This window comes from Poecilia mexicana, unplaced genomic scaffold (assembly GCF_051168715.1).
Source record: "Poecilia mexicana isolate PSO_F unplaced genomic scaffold, ASM5116871v1 scaffold_15, whole genome shotgun sequence".
Lineage (NCBI taxonomy): Eukaryota > Metazoa > Chordata > Actinopteri > Cyprinodontiformes > Poeciliidae > Poecilia > Poecilia mexicana.
In genome coordinates this window covers 28,134,759-28,153,622 of record NW_028263384.1, presented here as the reverse complement: position 1 = coordinate 28,153,622, position 18,864 = coordinate 28,134,759, and the positions used below count along the sequence as shown (strand labels likewise).

Below are 18,864 nucleotides of genomic sequence, written 5' to 3'. Positions count from 1 at the left end.
TCTAAGAAGATTGCATAAAAAATTGGGTTGAGAACTGTTTATTGCATTATTAAAAACTGTAAGGATAGAAGGAAATCATTGTTTTGAGGGGGAAAACCCCTGAATGATCATGGTTGGTAACATCAAAGAAAATCAACAGCAGAACTCAGTTCAATGTGTAATAGTGAAAATGAGAGCATTTTCATCACTAGCAATGTGAAAGGAACTCAGATTGAACAGATGTGTAACCATAAGAAAACCACAGATCAGAGAGGCTAACTGGAGATAAAGACTACAATTTGCTAAGGCGCATAAAGATTAGACTTTAGAGAAATGTAAGAAAGTTGTGTGATCCGACGAGCTCAGATTTATCATCTACCACAATGGTTGATCTCTCCCGTCTTTAATACAAAATCTTGGTGAAAAATTAATGCATCACTGGATGGAAATAAACAATGTGACATTTCAGAAGCTTATCGAAACAATGCCACAGCAAATGTGTGTTCTAATCAAAATCAAAGGCGGTCCCACGAAATATGAGGATGTGTGACCTGTTTTATTTTTATATTTGGTGGTGCTTTTTTTTGGGTCAGGCTGTTTATTTCTGTGCTACCGGGCATTTTCTGGGTCCATTTAAGGTCATGTCCCAGCATCTGAGTAAGATTTATGTCCAGACATTGGCTAGTCACTCCTACACTGTCTTTTTCTTCTTTTTTTGAGTTAATCAGAGGTGGACTTGCTAGTCTCCTGTTACATAAACCCAAGTGTGTTGAGTCATGAACTGATCATTTGGCTGGACTTTCTTAGATTTACTTTATTGTCATTGGACAAAGACACAACAGAGATTTTGGCAATGAAATGTTGATTCTTGGCTCCACAGCACACAGAAAAATACTGAAAAACTGTAACTGTGACAATAAATACACTAAAAAAAAGTTACTGGTGAAGTTGTGAGTTGTTGTTCTGGTCCTGAAAAATCCCCTCATTCCCAGACCATGCCTCTACCACCACTGTGTTTGACTGCTGGCATGATTCTATTTTCCTGAACTGATGGTGTATTTTAACGTCAGATGTTTTGGGAGATATAAAAAGTTCCACTTTTGTCTCACCAGTCCCCAAATTAGAGTCTACAAAAGTCTGGAAAAGTATAACATTTGTACTGAGCAAATATCTGAATTTCTTTAAAGGGGCAATATTATGTGTTTTTCAGACACATAGTCCCATTTTATAGCTTAATCAAGTAAATATTTTATCTTAAGTTAGCATATATGTCAAATATAACTCAAGATAAATTTGACATCGTAATTTAACACCTTGAAATTGGGTCTCTGTCTCTTTAAAAACTCGTGCTCTTTCTGAAACTCTGCCTTCAGGAAGTCGTCTCAACATGGCTTCTCTATTAACCCTTTAACAACGTTTTTACCAACATTTCATTGAGAAGTAGCTTGGATAATGGCCTCAGCAGATCCCCAGTTCCTCCAGGTGTTTGCTAATTGGTGCTGGCTAGTCTGAAGGAGCTGAGTGGGGGAGTTGCAGGGTATGGGTGCTCTGTGAGGTGGAAGCTTGGAAACTGCGGTTAAAATTAGCTTCTTGAAGGCGGCGCTAGGTCCACCCAGTCGTTTTGCACAGCTCCAAACAGTTGCCATGGAGATTAAATGATTTCTCAAACATGCATGAAAGAATCAAGGCAACACTCCAGGCATGTTTTTGAATTGATTTCGAACAGATCAGTGAATGTTAACCATACCTAAAGTGTAAAATGGAGCAGTTGTGTTGCAAACATCCAGTATAAAAAAAACAATTAGACTTGATATGTTTATTTTTAAAATGTCTGCATTTTGGCCACTAATGATGGAATCGTCTTTTTAAGTCGTCTGGAGGATGTTTTGATTCCTAAAACTCAAAACATGGTGTAAACGGTCAGCGGTCCAAGTCACTTGAAGAGGAGTCTCGGCCAGGAGTCTGGACTGAAAGGGTTTTCAAAATTCCTTCGCTGACCTTTTCTTTCAAGAAGTCGTGCTTGTAACCTCCTGATCTGTTGGTCAGATGGGAAAAAAAGTAAAAAAAGTTAAAAAAAAAAAAAAAAAAGATGAAATCAATGACATCTGAGTTCAACACAGATGGGTTTCTGTAGATTCTCGGTGCTGACCTCTGCCACGTCCTCCAATGTCGCTGACATCTCCTGGTTCACAGTGCTCCTGGTATTCCTGTGTCTCTCCTGCAGCCGCTTAACACGAGTACGGATGTTTCGCTCCAGCTCCCGAGCTGATCTACAGGTGCCAGAAAGGTCAAACCTGGTTATCAGAAGAGAGGATTTTAATGGTCAGAGGTTTTGCACTATAGGTGGTGGACAGTAGAGTGAAAGTGCAGAAACTGTGACTGATTCTTTCACAGAAAACAGAAAAAAACAGCTGCTTTTCAGAGAAGTAGGTCTAGTCCACATGTAGCTGCATATCTGGGAAAACAAATGCATTTTTAAGCATTATGGCATTTCATCCACATGAAAACTCTGTTAAAAACAATGTAAAAAATGTAACTCAATTTAAAATAAGATACAGTAAAGCAATTTTAAATGGTTAATATGATGGAGGATGGATGGATGTTGTTAGTAGAGACTGTTTTTGGTGGATATATGTTTGACAGAAACGGCTTTGGTGTGTCATCTCTCTCTTGTGGAAGAAATTGTTCTGTTTTTTATTGTTTTATTTCATTTTTTTCTATTCTCCAAATACAGAATAATGTGTAAAGTAAGACATAAAAGAAAGGGTGCAGAATCAAATAAGTTTATATTTCTACCTACCATTTTTTTCATTAGTCGTATAAAGACCCAGCTACGCATTTCTAACCAAGGATCAACTTCTACATGAAGAGTCCTAATGTCCTGTGCAGCATAGTGATCAGCACAATGACACTAAATTATGACTTCCTGCTGAATATTCTGATTTATTACTAACCCACACACACCTGGCTCCTATCCTAATATCTCTGCATCTCTTGGGAATCTGTGCTACTTTTCTCCACTTTACCTGTCCTCTTCCCTTTCTGTGGACAAGCACAACTTCGGCTCCTGTGAAGGTCCCTCTAGATGCCACTTTGAATCCACTTCCTGTAACGTAGCGAGAAGCTCTATGTGTCTCACAGCACATTATTTTGATTTTTATTGCATAAAGGAGCTATTGCAAGACGCCCTAAGTTGCAGCCTGAAAGCAACAACATGACAGACTTACTGCGATACATAATTCAAATTCATTTCTGCCTTTTTATTTCTAACTTCTTTTTAGGTATGTTTGAATATTTGCCAAATAAGAAGAGTTAATTTTCCGCAGTAAGCGCTGAAATATGGTTGAAAAACATCCAACTGCAGTATTGTGAAAAGACTACACCCTCTTACTGATTTCTTTTGTCAGGTTTATAGATCATCATCGAATGCATTTTGGTATCACACCTGAGTAAATACAAAGAGCAGTTATCCGCTTTTTTTGAAGACCAAGTTCAATTTCATGAGTTAAATCCAGTCCTTTAGGATAAGGAAATTACTCTAACAGAACCTCTCTGACAACATAGAGTAGGTCCAATGATCTCACCATGCCCAGATCAAACAGAAATTCACAGACATCTATCAGTTTAGAAAGGATTACAAAGCTATTTAAACACAGACAGTGATTAGGTTTCTGTTGAGAGGGAGGAAAGGATCTCCTGTAGCTGTCTGTGTTACAGCGGCTGTGGCGATAGTTGAGTCTGAAAATACAATTTAGTTACAGAAGAGTCTAAATTATTCCAAAACTGCATCAACAATTCATCAAGGGAGTCAGAAAACGACCCAGAACAGAATCCAAAAGTGCTTTTAGATTCCAAAATGTTAAAACATGGTGGTAGTAGTGTGATGTAGTGCTACTTTGCTTTTTCCAGACCAGGAAAACTTGAAGTACTCTACAGAAACATGAATTCTGCTCTCTAGTTTGTGACAACATGGTAGTTCCTGGCTAACTTCACTCTGATCTAGAAGCCAAAGGGGTGCATTGGTGAGAAAAAAAATCCAGATTTTCCGAAAATTAAATCTTCAAAAACCGAACATTTGATTAATCGGCCAGCCCTACTTTAGGGGGGTACCTGTTTTTTCACAGAGGGATAGGTTGTTCCTTTCCCTTTCCCTTAATCTTTTAAAAACTGCATTTTGTATTTACAGAGATTATCTTTATCTGATATTAAAATTTAAAAATGTAAGAAATCTTTTTTTAACTGTTAGAATGTCTCTGCATCCTTGCTGTATCTGGATAGATTCTAGTTGGCTTACTGCATTAAACATTCACTGTGATATAGATGGACGACCAGCGCCCCCTGGTGGTTACCAGGTGAAAATAGAGTAGCTGTGTCCCACATATACCTGTCTCTTTTTCTGTTTTGCTTTTCCTTTGGCTTGTTTATGGAGCTTTAGAGACGCCTCTCTGCAGCAGAGTCACAGAACAAAGCAGTATTTTAATGATTTTACTCAAGTTAAATGGTTTTTCTGTGAAATGTAAAAGTTAAAATATAAAGTCTAAAGGACAGGAGCTAAAAATCAGCCCACCTTCTCTCCTTCTCTCTCCGCGCAGCTGCTTCTGCCTTCTTCCCGTACTGAGAGCCGGAAACTTGAAGCTCGGGAACGACCTGGGTAGAAGAAGCTTTCCTGACAAAACAAAACAAAATGCTTTTATTCCCCATCACTCCTCAGAGCCTCGGTGAGAAAACAGCATTATTTCTACTTGACATTCTACGGAGAATGTCACTGAAAAGAAGTGGCTAAGTATCTCCTTCCCACATGCAGTCCTTCAGAATTACAGTTTTCTGCAGTAACAACAGATTCAGCTGCTCCATGCTGTGACTGCATAACAAATAACACAAGTGCTGTGTTAGAAGGTAAGTATGTGGAAAATTTAAATGATTTCTGGTTATTTGCTGAATATGTGGACTTGCGGACCTGCTGAACACAAAAGAAGCTGGAACAAGATGTCTCCTTTTAGCTTAAGCATTTCAGTCTGGGTGGCTTGGGGGATTTCAAAGCCTTGATTCTTTTATTCTTCAGTCATTCTGCTGTAGATGTGCTGTAATTTTGAAGATCACTTTAATTTCTGTAAACGTTTTGCTTTTGCTGTAGTTAATGTTCCATTCATACATCTCTCACTAGATATGTTTTCACTTCAAATGTGTGCAAAACTCTGCAGATATTTCTCTAAATATTGCTAAAACAGGCGTGTCCATTTTTGGACACAACTTGGACCACAACTTGCCTTGGACCACAACTCAAGAATTGTTCAAATTTGGCAAACCAAATAGAAAATTGATGACCCCCAAAATTGGGAAATTGTCTGTTTTTCTTTTAACAAGGCAACAAGTCAAGAGACCTTTTAATGTTTTGGATCCTTAGTGTTATACAGATTTCATTAAACTTGTGCTTATTGTTCAGCAAGTAAAAAAAACTTTTGTTTTGTACTTTGAATTTAATGAATCTTGAGTCCAGTAGTTTAAATTTGCCACTTTTGACCCTTAGAGCAATAGGTGTGGACACAATTGGTCTAAAATCTTATTTCTTCTGCAGAGACAGAAAGAATGTATCTTTCAGATAGAAAGATGAGTCTTTCAATCTGCAGAAGGAAGCACCTCATACTGTTGTCGCACAGCAGGAATAATCCAAAACCCAAAGATGGACCATCATTTAGACTCAGTAAGTCACCGCATTGCTGAATATCTCTTAAGACATAACCTGGTTCACCCCATTGATGAAACATGACATTATAATAAGTTTATGGGGTATAAATACATATGTGACATGCTGAATATCATTTTACTTCCTATCTGATCCCATTCATACACTTCAACCCACCTTTCGTCCAAAGGGTGAAGCGGAGACCTCCGGCTGGTGTATGGTACCAAGGACATCTCTGCTTTTTCCAGCAACATCAACTCGTATTTGAGCTCCTTGAACCTCAGCAGCCCGTCCTCGTCTGCTGATCCGTCCACACTGGAGTCCGGCAGCTTCACCAGCTGGAGCTCGTTCTCAGCTGGCAAAGAAACAAACATGGCGGCTACGAGTGTGTTCTCGGAGCACGCGATGGCTGCAACAGTTCAAAACACTTCTAGTGACAGCAGGGAACAACACAACAGGCAGGCTATAATGAATTAGGGTTGCACACAAATAATGGTATATTAGATTAAAATTAATTCCCATCGATTAACTAAAACCCGCTTAGACCTTCTTGTAGTGTTGTAGTTTGACCGCCATCCAGCAGGGGGCCCCGCTGGTCATCCTGAAGCGGGGCCCTCTGATACATGATGCCACCTGTCCATCATTCTAGAGGGTTTGTCAGCATCTGACCAATGGGCTCTTTGCACCTAAGGCGTTGACGTCACATCTCCAGGAGCTAATGCGGCTCACTTTTTTCCGCTTTGAGTTACCATGACTGGTAGAAAAGACTAAGTCGTATTTCAGATGCAAAAAAACAATACTATTAACATTGTTGTCTTCCTAATATAATGGGCTTTTAAGTTTTCGTTAATTTCCAAGCGATCCTGAATTAAGAAGATGGCTTGTAAATATCTGTCGCTACCAGCTAACGCCGCACAGCAAAGTTTGCAGCCTTCACTTCACTCCGGATCAGCCTAAAACTACCGGGGATACGGATGGTAAATAAAGGAGCCTCCCTGAGTTATTTCCATGGAATCACTTCTATATTCAGCCTGAAAGAGTTTATGGGAACGAGAGAGCAGACCAGAGCCAGAAGCCGAGCAACTGATCCGCCTGTACATACTGCTGTAAACACCGTCCTATCTGAGCTCTTCACAAGAAACATGCAAAGGTAATAAAACGAAATAACACGGAGACATGAAGCAACACGGTCGTATTTTTCTAAAAGCAGCAACTTTGAACCTGAACAGCTGAACCAGATCTCTGACACCAGAGCTGCGCTACTGTTAAGCTACGAGGCTTGTTGAGCTCCGTCAGGCTTCGGAAGCTAAAAGCCCGAACCGGAACCTCCCCGTTAGTCTGTGACACTAACGACAATAAACACACATAATATACTTGAAAATAAGATAAATACATTGTCCGTTAGAATGTTTAGATACTTAAATAGCACATTTTACAAGAACAATGTCCGAGAATATTGCCTACTAGCATAAGCTAACGTTAATGTTAGCCACAAAGTTTAAGTAAAACTCACCTTCGTGTCAGTGAATGTATAACGAGGCGAACATCTTAAAACCTTTCTCCAGCTGACTTGTTGGGGCTTCGGATCAATGTACAAACCTTGGCCAAGCCCTGAAAGCACCTAATGTAAATGATATTTGTATTGGATCGGAAACAATCGAGCCGCTTTACCCCGAACGCGGAAGCTGAGGTGCAAAGAGCCCATTGGTGGTCGCAATTTGTATGGAAGTACACAGCCTTTATCTGGAGGAACTGAACTTCCGTTAACATTGCTAACACACTGTGGTCATTGAGGTTTCAAGGAAAATAACAAGAAATCATGGTCCAACGTTGTCAGTGGGGAACATGCAATCCCGACAGGCATTACCCAGAGCATGTAGAGGGCGGAATACAATTTATTACATTTTCAAAACCCAAACGGAGTCTGGAATAAGGACAGAGACGGATCAAGTCCTGCGTCCGACCTCATGTCCAGTTTACTGAAACTGTGACCGACAGCAACTTTCACATGTTCGTCTGTATGAAGTAAACTGGTTGTAAACATTCCTTTTTTCTGTCATAACGGCACTTATTGATAGTCCAATCAAAGCTCAACAAGTGAAGGTAGTTATGCTTGATTTTATGTGTGTAAATTCCAATGAACATGTGCTGCAGTAACTGCGGTATTTACATTTACAGCACATTTTTATGCTAATATCTACTTTTAAGCATTTTCCTGAAGGCATATTTTCACAAGCTGGTATTATTTAAGTCATTACTCACCTATTTTGCACATACAAAATGCATCTAACAGCTTTCACATTCATATCCAATGAGACTTTGTGCCTCTCCTTCTTCCTCTGCTGCGAAAGAATTGGGTTTTAATTTTGACTTCTCAGTTGTTTTCAGCAAATAGTCTCACAGACCTGATGTAGGACTCCTTGGAGAATTTTCTTTTTAAATTCAGCATATTAAGATAAATATAAGATTTTGTTATGGAAAGGTTACGACCTTACGAAGAAGAAAATGGCCGCTTATCAATATTTGATACTATCAAATTACTTTCGATTAACTCATTAAGGATAACTTGCATTCTTATATTGAATAAATGCCTCTTTAAACCACCAAAACAGGGTTTGTGACACCGAAAAAAGGTTGAAGAGTGTGTAAATAAATGCTGCGATGTTTATAGACTGACACTGTGAGGCTGCAACAGTTAATAAAAAGAGCTTTCTCTCCGAAGACCGGAGCTCTGCCTCCGTTAATAACCTTGTAAACGGGGAGAGGAATGATCGGATCAGGACTCTGGCTTTGCTCACTGTGCATCAGCTGCATCTCCTGTGGAGGGCTGTCTAGGGCTTCTGACGGTGATTACCTCCAGACAGCAGAGAGCTCCTGTTTAGAGCCCACTGGTAATCGATCATTTTCCACCCGGCTAAAAATATTACAGAGCTGGAAGCTGGAGCAGTGAGGAGGACGAAAAAAAAAAATAGGAAAGGGAGTGAGGCGAGTGGCACAAGCTGTCTCCAAGGGAACACAAGTCACGCCAGCAAAGTGGTACCAGGGCAAGGAGCTATTTTTGTTCCCAGTCGTCCTATCTTTGACAAAGAGCAGATGGTTAGGAAGAACGAGGACCGTTAAGGTGCCTTTGATTCACCTGCAAGGCTCCTCCTCTCGCTGACTTCCCTCTCTGCCAGAACGGTCCTCAGGTGCTGCAAGATGGTGTAGCATCCCTGTTGCAAAACCTCTTTTGCAGGAAAATGAATGGGGCAGTCCCTCAGGCTCAGGCCTCTCAGTGTAATCACATTGCCTACAAAACAAAGGGAAAGGATGTTTGCTGTAGCAGCTTTCAGTGGTACAACAAGACAGGTGTTAGAGCTGGGTGACACGGCTTAAAAATAAAATCTACGATATTTTTCAGATCAGATCCAATTTTAATAAGGTTTTTTGTCAGGTTTTTTTTTTACTCAATTTGATTTTATCTGAAAAAGAATTTACAAACAGGAAATATTTTTGAAAAGTGGCTTTTATTTCTTTATATGGTTTGAAAATAAAGTCACATTTTTTTTGTTTTAAATTCTTAGTAGCTTAAAAACAAAATCAAATGTTTTAAATCAAACATTTTATTTTGTCTCTGAAAAAGGAATTATAAACAAAATATATTTTCAAAAAGTGGGTTTTTTAATCTGTATATGGATTAAAATCAAAATCTAATTTTTTTTCATACCAGATCCGATCTGTGATTTAATCGATTTTTTTTCTAAAAAAGAAATTACAAAAAAATATACATATTTTCAAAACATGGCTTTCATTTCAATCATCCCTTTTCTGAGTTGTACAATGGAGAAGCAGTGCCAAGATATAGAAATTTCTTGTTTAACTACAAAAGTAATGTGATTATATCAGCAGAATAAAGACACAATTTTACCAGAAAGATGCTTTAATTTTATGAGAAAAAGTTATTTTAAAGAGAAATAAAAGCTTTTTAGGGTTATCAAGATCTGACATGAGCAGATCAGTCTGGGTGTTTTTCACTTGATCAATCGTTTCAGTTCTGCTGCTGATGATAATGTGATGCTCGTGTGTTAAATCATTAAGTATTTCCTTTTCTGTAAAACTGACACCAAAGTATAACTTCAAAAGATGCTCAACATTCCTCATTTTAATCTTTTGTTATTTTTCATGTTGCCACTATCTGTTTACTGAATGTGACTGGTGTGTTTGAGACAGGAGGCAGTGATGAAACAAAGGAGAAACCTTGCGTCTCAAAGGGTGAAACATTGCTCACTAATTCATGTGAGTGAACTGAGCTCACCGAGTTCTGCTGGAAGCTCTGTGATGGGATTGGCCTCAAGTAGAAGATGTGTTAGACACCTGCATGATCAGAATGACAGGTTATGAGATGGCTGAAAGCAATGACTCTCCTCTACACAACATAGTAACGTTCATTTGAGTTTATTTTTTAGTCCAATTTCACCACACAGCTGGTATCAAAAAATAATCGTCAAGCTGTAAGTAATTATGTTTCGATCTAAAGAGCAACAATCTAGAATCAGCAGACAGCTTCAGTTATTACAGCTAGAAATTAGTGATTAGATCAGAAATCTGGGTGTGGTGACAGACTCAGACTTCAACCTTCAGAAACACATAAAGAAAGTTACAAAGTCAGCCTTTTATCACCTGAAGAACATTTTCAGGATTAAAGGACTAATGACCCTGCAATTCTATGCAAAAAGAGAAATTCATCCATTCATCCTGTTTTTATAGGTCTGAGTAACAAAATCAGTCCTCCAACTGCAGCTGATCCAGAATGCTGCTGCTGGCATTCTGACTAAAACCAGGAAGATAGAGCTCACCACCCCAGTTTAAAGTTGTTGTTTCAAACACTCAGGTCTTCTGGCTCTGATCTACTCTGCACCAGTACCAGAACCAAACATGGAGAAGTAGCATTCATTTTTTTACGTTATTCTAATCTGGAACAAACTTCCAGAAAACATCAAAGCAATATAACACTGAGTTGATTTAAATCCAGGCTAAATCTCAGCTCTTACGAGTTGCCTTTTATTAACAATAAATGGAACACTGATCAACATATTTAATGCATATCTTCTTGATAGGATTTGACAAAATGTAGTGTTTATTGCTTCTTTCTATCTGATGTTTTAATGGTTTAAACCACTTTGTACTGCCTTGTTGTTGAAATGTGTGTTATTTGACTTAATACAATATTAGTACATCACCAAATCATATCATCAAGATGGACGACTTGAAAAATATTTTATTGATCCCAAAGGAAAATTAAATGTTGCAGTAACTCATAGTAATTCAAAGAGCTGCAGCTGTCTGTATTACGGCAAATTTGAAGAAGCCTCTGACTAAAGACAATCTGGAACATACGGTAATAAGTTAAACCTTTAAAATATGAAATTCAATAATAAAATGCCACTTTAAAGATGATTATGTCACTCTGTGTATTTATGAAATAATTTTACATGTATTATGGGAGAGTCACCAGATGTGGCTCTATTTTGGGGAGGTTACAAGCTGAAAAGCCTGTGGATTAAACAACATAGAAATGCAGTGATTTCTAAAAACAAAAACTTTGATTTTAACTGTGATCTCCAACGCACACAAGAATAGAAATGTAAACCTCCGCTATTGATAAATGGGAGAACTAATTTATTTTCTGATGGGCATGTGTTATAAGGCAGATGTGCAGTGTAGAATACTTTTGCTAAAGATTGGCCGATTTAAATACAGTAAATGCAATAGGACCTGACCTGTGTGAGCCAATTTCAACAGGAAGGGACGTAATGAGGTTCTTTCTGAGGTCCAGCCACTGCAGCTGGGGCAAGCTGGAGAACAATGATCCAGAAATGCTGGAAATCCTATTTTCTTGCAGGCACAGACGCTGAGGAACAACGGGAATCCTGTTAAATAAAGAGGCAACATGAAGCCGAGCATACACCTGCTGCTGCTGTGTACTGGACTGACCGTGAGCAGGCTGTTTTTCAGCACACTGTCAGGAACATAAGTGAGATTGGATCCCTTCAGGCTTAGCGTGTCTGTGGGAGTGGGCTCATCCTCTGGCTCGGTCTTCTCAGGCAGGCTGAATTTCCTCTCTAAGTTCATATCATTGTCTCCGAAGACAAAGCGTCCCTGTATGTCTTTGTCAAAGACAGCCATTGAAGAAGTCCAGTTAAGGTCATTCTGGACCAACTCGGTTTCGAACATCATTTTTTCTTGCGGCATTTAACCCATGAGTAGTGATTTTACGTAAAAAGCTAACTGTATCCGCTTTAGCTAAAACTGGACAACTACCGGCTGAATAAATGTCAGAAAGCGTCCCCTGCTTTCCCAGTTACTAAACTCCAACGACATAAAAAAAACCCTAAATACTTAAACCAAAACGTTTTGTACTCATTTTAAAAGTAAGCTAACTTTTGACGGCGTCTCCCAAGATTCAAACTGTAACCATAGCAACAAGAGTAACAACAACAGCAGCAGCCACTATGAGTTCTACGGAGGGCCAAAAGGGCCAAATAAAACACCGCAAAAACATAACATCTTACTAAGTATTTTTGGTCTAGTTTTTAACGCATATATCTTAATACACTTGAAATAAGACAAAATTAAGTTACAAATAACCTTTCAGCAATCTGTAAGAACTTGTTTTAAGTAAACAATTTCTTAAAATTGGGAAAGAAGAACTTCTTCCATTGGCTGTTTTGACTTGTAAAATAAGTGAAATAATCTGTCAATGGAAATAACACTTTTTCATCAATATTAAGGTTTTACTTACATAAAACAAGCTCCTACATCTTGCTGAAAGGTTACTTTCAAGAAGACAGTAACCTTCCTTTGTCCGCATTGTTTTTGGGTTAAAAAATGTTTAAAGTTGACAGGAAATTTGAAAATATAATTTGATAATTACGTGTTTTTGGAAGACTTGAAGACTAATACGTAAACATCAACTATAAAGTCTTTGAAAAAAGCAATCATTAAAAAAAACCTAAAATAAATAAACAATGCTTAGCCTGGTGCAGTGGTTCCCAAACTTTTTCTTCTGCGCCCCCCCAATGGATTACAAATGGCTGTCTTGTTGAAACGACGCGTGTGACAGGGCAAAATGAATGTACGTAGCTGAAAATAGACACCAACATCGGTAGCCTACAAGGTACTTGTTAAGCTTAAGGTTCTGTATTGATATTAGCTAGTCATCTTTTAGCTAACATTACCTGCATCCAACATCTTTACTCAACTCAGTCGGTTAGTTTGGAGGGAAAAACTGTGAAAAGTTCTTTGCGTTTTGCTGGTTTGCTGCCATGATCCTAACACACCTGTAGCTCCACACAGCAGCAGCAGGTCTCCTTCACAGGTGTAAACCCAGCGCGAGCGTCTTAGCGCTCATGTTGCGTTTAAAGGCGGCTCGGAAAAACAGGTTACAACATGTTAACAACGGATTAAACAGTTTTAACTGCTGATAAAAGTGACAGAGGACACAAATATGGGAGGTGTGGAAGCCTCTACTGTATCAAATTGACATAGGAATAACAGAGTTGGCCATTCTAAGGTAAAAACCCAGCGCATACAGTGTTCATGTTTTGTTTTGTTTTTTCATCCAGACGGCTTCCCGCGCCCCGCCTGCAATGGCACGGTGCCCCCCCTAGGGGGCGCGCCCCACAGTTTGGGAACCTCTGGCCTGGTGGGTGCGAAAGTAAAGCCTGGTGGCCCGCCAGGCTTACAATACACTGCAATTTAAATGTTAATTGTTCCACTCATATTTATTTATTTAATATTAGCTACTGCTACATTTATTAAGACATTGCTTAACAATTGTATTTAAATTATCACATATTTAACGACTGCACTTTTAATTCTTGAAGGTTCCACTAGACATTTATAAATAAAAACCCAATTTAAATCCCCCAGGTTACTACATTATAGTTTGAATAAAGAGAAAAAAAATAAAAGTTATCCAGTTCAAATGTCCTCTAAAATGGAATGTGACATTATCTGGAGAGCAACATCAACAAATAAACCCAACGTGTAAATTAATAACCTTCTGGTCTTTTTTCAGTACTCCGGCTCCACCCATCCATATTCTAATCGGATTGTCAAATATTAATTCACTGCTCTGATGAAGGCCAGCACCAGTTAACACCTTACATCGCGTTAAAGTCCACCTCTGCTCTCTGTCTTTGTTCCTAGGGATCCAGAGGCTGCACATGGCTTTAAACAGAGGGTTGGTTGTTTTATGTGCTACGTGTGGCAGGCACACCGACTTCTCATGGGTGCGTTCCTTCACAGTCAGCCGGTGGAATAAACTGCCGTAAATAGTAACAGTCCGGGATGGAAGGAGCTTAACTTGAAATGCTGAGATCAGGGACAGAGGGGACAAAAGAACAGACCATGATTTGGCTCCCTTAGTAGAAATGAAATATTAACTAGTCCACCATATTGTGAGTGGCAGGTTTGCACTGGAAAGAAAAAACAGCTGAATTTTCTAAGTATGACCAAATTTGATCATAAACTAATTACAATTATTTGTTTTTAATAATATATATTCACTATTGTACTTGCACTGACGATCAATGGGACAAAAATGTACAAAATCTGTAAATCAAAACTAACCAACATAACACATTGTGCTTCATTAAATGCATTAAATGTGGCATTTGAAATTATACCAAACCATTTATCTGAATTAGATTTTGGTAATAATAATAACGACAATGAATGTCATTATTAAGTGGGCGTCCCCTTTTGCTGGAGCTGAATCTGCCTACAGTAGTACTCTGGCACTCTGGCGTGTGCATGGTGCACACCCAGTAACTAAACCAGCAGTGGCAAATGATGGTCAAGTTAACCAGAATAGTAACATGTAGCTTCCGGTTATCTTTAAATAAAGGACTTGACTACTCACAAAGTTTAATAATAATAATAATAAGTGCAATACACTGAAATTGTAAATAAAAAAATGAAACCGTTTTAATAAATAAACAATAGACTAAAACTATGCTAAAAATAATATAATGAAAATAATGTGTGTTTAAGTTTAAAATAAGTTCAACACCATATCAAATAAATAAGCTTAAAAACAAATTATAGTTGTTCTGAAAGAAATAAAAAATAAATTTTAAATAAAGCCAGTATTATTTTACTAATGATGATATCAACAATTGTAAGTGCAAATCAATCAAATTGTAAATAATATGTTTTGAAGTTGCCCTTCACTAACAATAAATGGATATTAATAAAATAAAAATAATTAATAAAAATTATAATTATAGTAAAATTTATTGAAATTTAAATGTAATACAATTACACAAAATTATAGTAATAGTGGCAATAATAATATCAATCATAATAATCACTGTTATGAAATTTCAGTGATGAGTGCAACAGTTTAAAATAAATAAAATAACAGCAATATTTGAAGGATATTGCTAGTACAGTACCCCTCCTAGAAATAATCATACTAAATTAGAAATTAAAAATTATAAAGTAATAAACCGTAACAAAATACACTTTATTTATTTCCTTGTAAAAAATACACAATAATCTATTTTTATAAGCGTTGTTTTCCAAGTAAAAAGGTCTGAAAGCGTTCCTGGCGCAGCGACTTTTATTTTCTTAAGCAAATTGCCTCTGCTTCCGGTCTTTATTTGCAGCTTAACGCAGCTTCCACTCGCGGCAGCATCGATGAGCTGGAAGCGTATTGGTCTGTCTGCGGAAGACAGCTGAGCGCTACAAACATCGAGTCACTGTTTGAACATCCAGCTCCAACTTACAGAACACTGTCAGATCCCAACACGTCCACAAAATCCGCTCGCTTCACTTCCCGTCATCTCATCCGAAATTACTTTTACCATCATCATCCTCATTTACTCGCGCTGCTTCAGATTGTCGGCTGAAAACAGGGGAACACGGACAGATAGAAAGAAAACATCCCCCAAACCAAACGGAGTCTGGTGAAATGCTCGGCTGCCTGTTTTTTAAGGAGGAGGGTGTCCAACGCTAAGCTGTAGTTTCTCTCCAAGAGGCGAGGAATGCAATCTGAGCATCAATGTTTCACTGGGGCAAGTGGAAGAAGAGGATGGGAGCCAACAGTTCTTCAAAGAGACCAGTGTTCGACGAGAAGGAAGATGGTAAGCGCTGGGAAAAGTACAAACACTGATTAAGTTGAAGGAGTCATTTACATAATTAACTGAGAAATGCATTTGAAGCCCAAACAGAGCTGTGAGTAAGTGTTAAAAACTGAGCACATTTGCTGTTGGACTTTTTCCTGTGTCTTGGTAAAATTGTTGGAGGCGTAAAGTCCAGCTTCCTTTTGTATTCCTACCAGTTATATAACCCATTTTAGACGGAAAGTAACATTACTTTTCTAGTTTGACCACTTTGAGAATAGAAAGTTTCTTTCTATTCGTTCTCATGCAGCTTTTCCAATCAGAGAAGACAATAAGCAAGTCGATTAGGCCAGAATAAGAGTCCTAGTGGTGGATATAATTAAGTAAAACAGCGGTTTGAGTGAATGTGCAAGAAATGTTAAACATGTACGATTTAAATGCATCTTTTAACCAGCAGAGGTAATTACTGTTACTATTAATAATTTATTTGTACATAACTCATGAGTTACAAGATAGACCTGTTACATACATCACAACAAACAGCATCAAAATAATCTGAGATATTAATCAGCAGAGGTTGGGTTGGTGTTTTTAAATTAGCAGCATGAGAAACCCTGACTTAACTCTGGATTGATTCACCAATCGGGCTTTTTGTTTCTGGCACCGATTTCTGACCTGCAGATTCAAACAGCGAACGATTCTGATTCGGAAAGAATAAAAGTCCTAAGAAATGGAGATAGACAGAATCCATTGGAAAATGATGAAATTACATTAACCTGTCTTATGGATCCAAGCTTATGTCACTATTTAACTCTAAGAAGTTCAAGTATAAATCCAAAATTTACTTGATAATTATGTTGTTGCTTTCTTTGTTTTGTATTTACTGTTTATCCTGATTGGATTTATAGTATTTGTGTGTCATTTTAAACTTACTTTATATAACCTTTGTTTGTTTTAGCAAGACAAATCTCTCATTGTCCAGAGACGACTGATGAAAAATAACCTTTTGGCTAATTCTGGTGCGTTTACAGAAATGTTAATTAGTGTGCATTGTCCCTCCCTAACACATTTTAATTTAAATTTCCAATGTAACAAACCACCAGCAGTACGCTTTTTTATCTTTACTTTTTTGCTGTAAAACATTTCGGCTCTTACCTGCTTTTTAAGTTTGTTTGTGTTATAGAAAACCTCAATCGACAAAAGATAACTGGAAATTAGTTTCAGTTGAGTAAAAGCCCAATCAGTGCATCGCTTGCTTTAAAAAGAAACAATGAAAAGTTTATAAAACTGGAATTTATTTTAAAGATTAATGCTTTGCTACACAGACTCCAAACTACTACCTCTGTCAAGGAACACGGACAATTTCTTCATTTTATAATCAACATTTGTTGCATTCAATTAACAATAAAACCAATATTTGCACATATCAGATTGGTACTTAAAGAAACCTCTAATTTATTTGTTGGCCAGTAAAAAGGCAGATCAGTGCATCTTTAAAATGGTCCAGTGGGGTATAATGTAAACTGACTTTTGTTTTTAGCTTCAAATCATGTTATAATGCTATTCCCTGGAGCGTTGCTTTGACTCTTCTATGAATGTTTGAGAAATCCTTTAATTTCTGGTGGCAACCATAATGTTTCACAAATCTCCGCCTTGGAGTTTCGGCCGCACAGAGCGTCATCCGTCTCCCACTCAGCTCCTCCAGACTAGTGGCAGCAGCAGTTAGCAAATATCTGGTGGAAGTGCATGTCTGCTGAGCTCATCATATGAACTACAATGCTCTTAAGAATGACTGTAAATGGCATTGTTGTGCATGGAGTGTTGGAAAGAGAAGGAGCTTCGAGACGGAGGCCAATTCAAGGTGTCAGATATGGCGATGATGCAAAGTCAAATTTGTTTTAAGCTATGTTCTATATATGCTGCATTTTCATAATAATAAAAATTAGACCTGGGCAATATGGCCAGGTCTATTTATTTAAAATTTATTTAAAATTTTTAGATTTTATTTAAAAATAAAATCTAAAAATTTCTTATAAAAAATGATAATGACAGTAAATATTTTCAAAAACTTGCTTTTATTTCAATCTTCCTTACTCGGTATCTATTTGAATTCAAAGTCCAAGACTTTGGAAAACAAGATGGAGGCTCCGGATGGGCTGACATCACTCTGAACTTTGGAAACACAAGGAATGCATTGGTAAAAAAATAAAAATCCAAAAACAAAAATATCTTTGATTAGTTAATAAACCTGATTAATCGTCCAGACCTAGCAGAAGGTAACACAGTTATATTGTCCCAGAAATATCTACAATAGACGATGATATTGTAATTTAACAATAATACATGTTATAATATAAAAATAATAATTCAGCTTAGACAGGGAAAACAGGCAAAAGTGGCAGGGAGGACCTTTGTAAAGAAGCAAAGAAAAAAAGAGGACAAACCACTACATACTGGATAGCAAATAGGCCTGTAATGATAACAAACTTTGCTGGATGATAAATTGCCCCACTAATTATTGTGATAAATGTTAATATTGTTGTTTGAAACCATTTTCAAGTAATGCATGATTAAGGGCATCATAATGCTGGAAGATATTTTAACAATCTAAAATAATAACAACCAACCGAAACAAAAAACAAAGTGGATTACAAAGTCTCTGAAAACAAAAATATGAGTCATTAAAATGTAAATTATCAAGCTCATTTTAATTTTCCGTGTGATTAATTGATTCATTTCTTATTGCGACAGGCTCAGCTGTGCACCCAATAAGCTCAACTTTGCTGTATCTCTGAGATGAACTAAAAAAAAATAAAAAGCCATGGCTGCAGAGGCAAAAACTCGGATAAATGAGGTCGTATCACAGCAGGGATCCGGTCATATGTTTGTGTCTCTGTGCACCCTCGTGCAAGGATAACCCAATTAGGTCTACAGCAGTTCTGTCAGCGGCCTTGAAGGGAAATTGTCCAGCTCCACGGGTCAGGCAGGCTGCTGTCAAGGCAAGTAGACGCAGAAAGAGCAGAGAGCAGAGAAGGAGTGGCCCTCCAGCTTTAAGTGCTCTCCTCCATGCTGCAGATGATCAAAGCTGAATCT

At 37.8% G+C, this 18,864-nt stretch overlaps 2 protein-coding genes and 1 long non-coding RNA gene across 4 annotated transcripts in view; 2 read left to right on the top strand and 1 right to left on the bottom strand.

Moving 5' to 3' along the window:
* Nucleotides 1-773: 773 nt before the first annotated feature.
* On the bottom strand, nt 774-12,108 carry LOC106924567 (uncharacterized). Its single transcript, XM_014998345.2, has 10 exons — nt 11,636-12,108; nt 11,422-11,552; nt 9,957-10,015; nt 8,799-8,951; nt 5,840-6,017; nt 4,547-4,645; nt 4,364-4,424; nt 3,006-3,085; nt 2,129-2,273; nt 774-2,014 (listed from the first exon to the last, which is right to left on the bottom strand). Exons 1-10 carry the CDS (start codon nt 11,891-11,893, stop codon nt 1,913-1,915), a joined length of 1,266 nt encoding a protein of 421 aa, XP_014853831.1. The 5' UTR covers nt 11,894-12,108; the 3' UTR covers nt 774-1,912.
* Nucleotides 4,603-8,388, top strand: LOC148155388 (uncharacterized). Of its 2 annotated transcripts, XR_015765449.1 has the most exons (4): nt 4,603-4,697; nt 4,784-4,875; nt 5,555-5,680; nt 5,853-8,388. It is a non-coding gene; the product is annotated as an uncharacterized LOC148155388 (long non-coding RNA). The 2 variants fall into 2 exon arrangements; XR_015765448.1 differs by having other exon boundaries at nt 4,638-4,875.
* Nucleotides 12,109-15,340: 3,232 nt separating the features above from the next.
* Nucleotides 15,341-18,864, top strand: part of stk32c (serine/threonine kinase 32C) — a 91,979-nt gene continuing 88,455 nt past the window's right edge. Inside the window, exon 1 of the mRNA XM_014998341.2 lies at nt 15,341-15,792. Within this exon, the coding sequence (XP_014853827.1) occupies nt 15,711-15,792 (82 nt within the window). The 5' untranslated portion in view covers nt 15,341-15,710. The remainder of the gene's footprint in view (nt 15,793-18,864) is intronic.

What these genes read in the sequence shown, in the direction of transcription:
- LOC106924567 (XM_014998345.2), bottom strand. Translation starts at nt 11,893, where the DNA reads ATGCCGCAAGAAAAAATGATGTTCGAAACCGAGTTGGTCCAGAATGAC. An exon ending in TGAAAAACAGCCTGCTCACG is followed by an intron (nt 11,553 to 11,635) that starts GTCAGTCCAGTA and finishes GTTGTTCCTCAG; the next exon opens with CGTCTGTGCCTGCAAGAAAA. An exon ending in GTTGAAATTGGCTCACACAG is followed by an intron (nt 10,016 to 11,421) that starts GTCAGGTCCTAT and finishes CTGATCATGCAG; the next exon opens with GTGTCTAACACATCTTCTAC.